Raw genomic sequence first — 8,491 nt, forward strand, 5'->3', positions numbered from 1 at the left:
GCCTACATCTTAAATATATGTATGAACAAGTGTATTGTACTCATCAATAATTAAAAAAACACATATAATTGAAATATTAGTGTCGTGAGCCATGCTTACTGGGTTGTTGGCTACTTGAATTTTATTTATAAATTCGAAGTAGCACATACAAACCTAAAAATATTATCCATTTTGTCAGTTAATTTTTTTGATATTGGTATTACACGACCGTCGAGATAATAGACAAAGCACATCTGATCTAAGCAACAAAAAAATATTGGTTAGATCAGATTTCATGTTTTTAATTTTTCTTATAATATCTTTAATATTTAAACTGGTTGCCTGTTGATATAATCCCAAAAAAATAAAATTCGAACGTTTCAAATAACCACTAAACATTAGTGGATTTACAGACAGGTGTACGTTTGTACAAAAGCGTTCGTTATTTTACTAAATGCATGATATTTTGGTGAAGCCCATATTTTTGCTTTTAGCCAGAGCTAGTGTATCCTCGCTTTGAACTCGGTGTAGTTACAAATAAAGTTTTAGTTTACTATTTCGTTTGAAGAGGGCGTGTATATGTACACGTACGGATTTCCGAAAATGCATTCAGCATGACTTTCGTTTTCAGTCGGTAACCGACAGAAAAATTTTTAGACAACGAACGACGGTTGAAAATCGTCAATTTAAATCGATCTAAATCGAACAATTTAGCTTCCATCTTCTTGTGGTCTTCACTGAATATATTTTTTAATATAAAGTTGCTTATTTTAAATTTTTTATTAACGTTTTTGACAAAGACGAACTTTATCGTATTTCGTGCACGATATAATAAAATATAGTAGGATTAAAATTAACTTAGATAAAACCAAAATAATGTTCAATAGCTAGTGCATACCTGATAGCACTTCATTAGATGATAAAATATAGAAGTAGTAAATAATTATTTATATTTAGGTCAAATAATAATAGACATGTCCGGCAGTAAAGAAGAATAAATAAAGAGACGTATGAAATTAGGATAGAGTGGATTTGGACGAATGTTGGTTTTAAATCAAAAATGTCACTCTGCCTGAAGAAAAATATCTTCGATCAATGCGTTTTGCATATGGATGCGATGACGTTTGGATGTGAAATTGGATATTAAATATCAAGATGCTATACAAAGTCCAATGCACTCAACGAAGTATGGAACGCTGTATGCTTGGCATAACGAGGAAAGATAGGAAGCGGAATACAAGGGTGAGAAGTATGCAGTGCCAGCCTTACACCCGATGGCGCCCTCGGGCAATTTTTTCTAAATACACTTAAAAAGAAATTTCGCCTTTGGCACTCTAATCTAAAATTTTGAATGGTTTTTGGCGCTCTAATTTTAAATTTTAAAGCACCTTTGACGCATCGAGCGGCGTTCTAACTTATTTGGCGCCCTCGGGCGCCGCCCGACCCAGCCCCCCTCCCTACAACCGGCACTGGAAGTATGACAAGGGTAGTGGATAGAGCGAAGAAAGGACGAAAGGTGGATAAAAGAAGTGCTAGAATGGTACTCGAGAGAATGCAAAAGGTTAAAAAGAAGACCGTAGGGAAGATGGGTAGACGAAATTAAGAAATGTGTGGGGTGATATGGATGAGAGTTGCACAAAACAGAAACGAGTGCAAGCACGTTGCAGAGGCCTTCATCCAGAAGTGGATGGCGAGTGGCTGTAGATGATGATGATAATAAAATATTAAAAAAATCTGTTCTAATTGAAAAAAAAAAATGTATAATGGGGGGGGGGGAGGTATAGGTAACTGCACCGCTCTGCACCAAGGAGAATACACCACCGTGCCGAATGTTAGATTATATCGGTTACGCGAGAACCGATCGGGCGGGCCAGAAAGGGAATCTCATTATTTTTGTTTTAGACACGCGTACCACATTGCAACTAAAAATATCCGATCACTTTACGCATGATACTAAATTTGAACAAAATACAATATTGAAAAAAATGATTCGTTGGAAAGTCGTCGTTATGGAAATTGAAATGACAATAGAGTGGCAAGTGGCGAGGGGATTGATGAGCGTGCGGCTAAGGAACGGCATTGTGTCAGGACAGAAGGTGTTTCGGTGCGCCGCCGCACGGGTCGCTTTGTTGTGGAGGAAGAAGTAGAGTTGGAGGTGGAGGTGGAGGTGGAGGTGGAAGTGGAAGTGGAAGTGGAAGTGGGGTAGCAGCGGGCAGGGGCGCGACGGAGTGGTCAGCGAGCGGGCTCGAGGGGGCGCGCGGGGCGGATCAGCGCGCTGATCGGATCGCACGCTGACGGCGGGAGGAGATGCGGCGCGGGGGCGGGGGCGGCGGTGGGGGCGCAGGCGGCGGCGCTCCTCGGCAGCAGCGGGATCGGGATCGGGATCGCGATCGAGACATGGACTCGGACTCGGAGGGCGTCGACTCGGCCGATTCGGGCAACGAGTCCTCGGGAGACGACGTGGACTTCACGATGGAGGTGGAGGCGCAGCGCGACCGCCAGCCCGACTCCGACGACTACCCCTACGAGGTGCTCTCTACGGACCAGATCGTGCAATACATGGACAACTCCATCTACGACGTCAACAGCGTAGTCAAGGTCACAAACCTCCACTCCATCTTTGACAGCTTTGGCCATGACCTCATCTGCGACACCCCTGAAACGCCTGCCCTTTTGTTTTTATTTTTATCAATTTTTTAATGGTGTCGCGATGTGTGCGTTTTGGCCAAAACTGACGCTGATGCCCAAGATACGTTGACCCCTTTTTCTTGATTTTTTCCTCGAACGTTTCGATGCGACGATGATTCAGCCTCTATAAAAAAATCTCCCAATCATTGGGTTTGTTAAACTGTAAGATTGCGGCCTTGAATTTATGCTGACAGTTTGTTTTTGTAATAATGTTATGTATACGATATAAGATAAATATATATATAGGTAAAAATTTATTTACAAATAATACTTTATATATGTATATACAGGTAATAGTATAAATGTATCCATGATGCCTAACAGACAGCATGATGCTATTTTTGTATACAATAAACAATGTGAATTATTTTGATTTGAATCTTTATGCATCTCTTTTGTTTATTATAAAATGATACTCATGAAATTTAATAACGGTTAAATGAAATATAATTATTTTTATCATTGCTTAGGTTACTCAGCGTCTTGGAACATTATGTAAAACATAATAACTGAAAAAAATAATATGTAAAACTAATTTACAATCATAAGAGTTCCAGATTTTCATATCAGAAGTTGATTTCATAAAAAGTTTACTATCTTAAAAGAACTCTTCTTAAATGAAAAAAAAAAATTAAAATGCAACATAAAAAATTGTGTTTCAATTCTTTATAATTTTTACATAAAAATTTGTATGTAAGAGGCATTTCATTGAGGTTATTTTGTTTAATATTTTAATGAAAATTGAAAGGTTTATTTACACGTCGAAAATATAGATATAATAAATGACTAAGCAATAATCAAAATTTTCAAATGTAACGATATTCGAATATTCAATAAGAACGCTATCGGATTTTTTTAATATAATTATTTGAATTGTTTTTGATAAGACACGTATTTTGGCTCGGGTCCATCTGGCTCGTAACTTTGCTTCTAATCTTTACACCTTCTTGATAATTCCCTAAACTTCACTGGTCACACTCTGTTAGTGAAATTATGACGTATTATATTAACTGCCAATAGCTTTTTTTTTTACATAAAAATGGCTAAATCACCATTTATTTAATGAAAATTTCTATAACGTTACGTTTCGCAAATATCCAACCGATATTAGTCGTAGCGTAACATATGTTTTATGAATCATATTGGTTTATAATATGTGTATGGTTAAAAAGAATCATATTTTATTAATATTGTACATATTGACCCATTAAATTGTAATTGGCACTATGTCTGAAACACTTACATATGTTGACCCAGATAACTTGTCTTGAAATATACGATGATTCAATTTTTTATATCACATGCATTTATTTCGTCTCAATCAAACGCTTTAACACAAAGTGCATTATTTTGTGTAACTAAAGATATATTATTATTTATAGATTCCTGCAACGGTGACACGGATACTTTTAAACCACTTCAAATGGGACAAAGAGAAATTGATGGAACGTTTTTATGATGGCAATCAGGAGGAACTTTTCTCGGAAGCAAGAGTGATTAATCCCTTTAGGAAAGCCGTTATTATTCAACCTAAGGTATATTCGATAAAGGGATAGTTCAAGTTTTATATGTTTCTTCACACATCTTGTGTAGAAAATAGTGTAACTATCATTGTATTATATTTGATTGACTTTGAAACATAAATGAGTGTATGCTTTGCAGTTATCAAGACAAAACTTGACTTCAGGAACGGAACTTTGTGAGATTTGCTTAGTAGTTTTACCTTCATCTGTAAGTTTATTTGTTTATGTTTTATGTACATTGCAAATTATTACATTTTTCACTAATTTGTGTCATTATTTATATATTTTTAATAGCTAATGACCGGACTAGAATGTAGTCATAGATTCTGCGTATCATGTTGGTGTGAATATCTTACAACAAAGATAATGCAAGAAGGCTTGGTATGGTTTATATATGTTTGTGGAATCTTGTGTGTTTGAATTTGCTCTCTATTCGCTTATTATTATTTTCAGGGACAGACAATAGGTTGTGCAGCTCCAGCTTGTGATATCTTGGTAGACGATGCAAATGTGATGAAATTAGTACGTGATCCTAAAGTTAAACTCAAATATCAACATCTTATAACGAATAGTTTTGTCGAAGTGAGTTTATTTCAATGACAATTGGTTGTTGATTTGTGGTGTGATGACTTTTAGATATTAATATGTTTATTTTGTTACGATAGTGTAATAGACTGCTTCGTTGGTGTCCGTCGCCCGATTGTAACAACGCTGTGAAAGTGCAATACGTAGAACCCCAACCCGTTACGTGCAAATGTAGTCACACGTTTTGCTTTTCTTGCGGTGAAAACTGGCACGATCCCGTTAAATGTCACTTGCTTAAAAAATGGATAAAGGTAATTTCTTATAAAATCATTCTAGATTCTTATGATGGATTTATTCTAAATTTAACTTTGAAATTGTTGTTGTTTATTCCAGAAATGCGATGACGATTCAGAAACTTCAAACTGGATAGCAGCTAATACAAAAGAGTGTCCGAAATGTAACGTAACCATAGAAAAAGATGGTGGATGCAACCACATGGTTTGTAAGAATCAGAATTGTAAAACTGACTTTTGTTGGGTCTGTTTGGGTCCATGGGAACCACACGGCAGTTCGTGGTACAATTGTAATAGGTGTGTTTTATGTTAATTCTTGTTAATATAAATATGTGGATATTGTGCTAGGTTTTTATGCATTATTTAATGATTAGATACGATGAGGACGAAGCAAAAGCTGCACGTGATGCACAAGAAAGGTCTCGCAGTGCGCTTCAACGATATCTGTTTTATTGCAACCGATACATGAATCATATGCAAAGTTTGCGTTTTGAATCAAAGTTATATGCGTCCGTTAAAGAAAAGATGGAAGAAATGCAACAGCACAATATGAGTTGGATCGAGGTATATTTTCTACTCTTTTAAATGTTGCATTGTGTTGGTATCACAATATAGAGATGATATTATCTATGATGATTTATATTTGTAGGTTCAGTTTTTGAAAAAAGCAGTTGATATTTTATGTCAGTGCCGACAAACTTTAATGTACACATATGTATTTGCGTTTTACTTGCGGAAAAATAATCAGTCTGTTATATTCGAAGACAACCAGCGTGATTTAGAAAGAGCTACTGAAATTCTGTCCGAATATTTAGAGAGAGATATAACGTCTGAAAATTTAGCTGATATTAAACAAAAAGTTCAAGACAAATATAGGTGAGTATATTTTTTGGTGTTGATTGGTGACGTGTTGAACACTTGAAAAATGATGTTTTCTTTTAGATATTGCGAAAATCGAAGAAAAGTGCTATTGGAGCATGTGTACGAAGGATATGAAAAAGAGTGTTGGGACTACACAGAATAGAGAGCCGCCGTCTCCTTTGGAATGTGTTTACATGTGATCCGTATTGTACGTTAAATGTATATTAAATTATGTAAAATATGCATGTAAAATCCTTAATTGTTACATACAATTTTTTTGTGTAATTAGCGATTGCAATGAATTATTTAGATTTGTTTGTCATCTCTTGCAAATTAAATAATTTCGTGGACATGGCTAGCACTTTTTTCTGCTGATATGGTAGATTGAATGTTCGATATTGATGCATACTCATATATGTATATGCCGCCACTTCGATATTTTCACTCTTTATTTTTATAAATATATATATATATATATATATATATATATATATATATATTTATCTTAATAATCGCTGTAATTTAAAAATAAAGAAAAAATTTAAATAACGTAAAAAAAAACTATAGTCTTTTAAAAGAACATATATTTTCTGATTAATAGGACTAATAAAAAAATAACTTAAAATTGTACAGATTAGTAGGATTATTTTTTTTGTTGTATTGTAAAATTTTCTGATAAGTTGTTTTAGCTGCTGATCTATGTATAATTGATTGATTCAAACCAATGATTTTAGTACTGTTTGATAAAACTGTTTTGTCAATCGAACGTGAAATAGTTGTATATTTACACATTATTCATTTAAAGTTTATGCTTGCAACATACATATAGCATAATTTCACATGAGATGAAAAAAAAAAGTGAAATTAACGCTGTTGACTGCTGGCAGTGCACATGGCGTTCCGTTAACAATGCATGCTGTTAAAATTATTAGGGATATTACAATTATCGAGTAAAAAAGTGTATAAAGAATCTCTTTAAAATTTAGTGTAATTAAATAAATCGCTTTATCGTTTGAAACTAAAAAAAAATGCCTTTATTGTATTTGAGTAATTTTTCTTTGTTTAACAATTTGAAGGTGGGCAAAATTCATAGTAAGAAAACCAAAAATTGAGGTTTGATTGCATTAAATTCGAAAAAGTTCGTCATGAATGTTCGTTATTGTAATAAATAAGTATGTAATATTTTAAAAATTAAATAGTATTTGTAAAGTGCTCATTTTTTCATAGAATAATTTCAAATATTTTTTTAAGTCAGTTTACATATGTATGTGTATATATATATATATATATATATATATATATATATATATATATATATATATATATATATATATATATATATATATATATATATATATATATATATATATATATATACATACTCTTATATGTATATGTATGTATTTCAAATTGTATTTCTAACAATATGTAATCGTAAAATAATTGGGGAATATTTTGAATGTTACGAATGTAGACTACTTATTCATCCGACTATTTTTTCATTTTATTTCTTTTATCAGATGTTTTGAGTGCCCCTGCACATTTAAATACATACATATATACAAATACACACCACATTATGAATTGATGCCAAATTTGTTATGTACATAGTTTATATTGAATTCTGTCTCGTAATTTATATTTATATTATTCTTATTGCTAATTGTTTTTCCCCTTAAATTCGTTATCTATCTATTTTTTTTTGTTATCTCCGTATACATATACGTATATATTTTGACATTACTTCCTTATCTAATATTTTCTTCAGATTTATTTAAAAAAATTATAAGAGCTTTTATGTGAAACTTAATGGTGAACGAAAGTGAACATATGAATAAATGCTGATTTTTATAATAAATCCTGTTTGTTTTACTTTAGTAAGTATTTCCTTAAATTGGTAAGGTAATGTGTATACTTATGTACATACATGTGTATATAGTTGACTTTGAGAGAATTTCGTCAACTTTTTTATAGGTTTGTAAGGATAGGTTGGGAGGTATATAAATAAAAGCATTCACTTAAAGCAGTCAAGTTCTATATTTATCGTTACTTAGTTTATTTTGTACAAACTTCAACAATATGTATAATAATAATAGTAATTTAATTCAATACTCTATTATTCTGTTATATATTTTTATAATAAACGTGAACTTATAAGGCGTTTGTCTGTTACAATAAAGTATCAGTTTTTTACCTTTTTTTTTGAAAAGTATTCAAGTAAAAATTTCAATGGCAATTATATAATATATATATAAATATATATATATATATATATATATATATGTATATAAACTATTAAACCTAAAAAACAAACTTCTTTTTCAAAAAATTAATTATTGTCTAAAACAATATATATTTTGTGCAAAAAATATACTAAAACTTAAATCACTTTACATTGAGATTGATGAAAAATATAAAATAAAATTCATGTAACAAAAACACAAAAACTCGTTAAATCCGTTGAGTATTTCTTCCAGTTGAAAATTTAAAAGTTCACATGGGGAAGTATGAAACTTTTCCATTTTCAATGGTGTTTGTGATCGGTTGAAATGTATCTCTCGTCTCTCGTTTTCTAATTTTGGACATTTATTGCAAAATATGTGCTAATTTCTGTAATTTGTT

At 32.3% G+C, this 8,491-nt stretch overlaps 1 protein-coding gene across 2 annotated transcripts; it reads left to right on the top strand.

The window, feature by feature from the left end:
- Positions 1-2,180: 2,180 nt before the first annotated feature.
- ari-1 (E3 ubiquitin-protein ligase ariadne-1) lies at positions 2,181-6,393 on the top strand. Of its 2 annotated transcripts, none has more exons than XM_077428747.1 (10): positions 2,181-2,577; positions 4,050-4,202; positions 4,330-4,398; positions 4,485-4,571; positions 4,644-4,772; positions 4,856-5,026; positions 5,109-5,305; positions 5,383-5,572; positions 5,658-5,884; positions 5,951-6,393. In XM_077428747.1, the coding sequence occupies exons 1-10, from the start codon at positions 2,287-2,289 to the stop codon at positions 6,030-6,032; spliced, it is 1,596 nt and encodes a 531-aa protein (XP_077284873.1). In that variant the 5' UTR covers positions 2,181-2,286; the 3' UTR covers positions 6,033-6,393. The 2 variants fall into 2 exon arrangements, with proteins under 2 accessions (XP_077284873.1, XP_077284874.1); XM_077428748.1 differs by having other exon boundaries at positions 2,362-2,577; positions 4,050-4,184.
- The last annotated feature ends 2,098 nt before the right edge of the window (positions 6,394-8,491 follow it).

Source organism: Arctopsyche grandis, chromosome 4 (assembly GCF_051622035.1).
Source record: "Arctopsyche grandis isolate Sample6627 chromosome 4, ASM5162203v2, whole genome shotgun sequence".
NCBI lineage: Eukaryota > Metazoa > Arthropoda > Insecta > Trichoptera > Hydropsychidae > Arctopsyche > Arctopsyche grandis.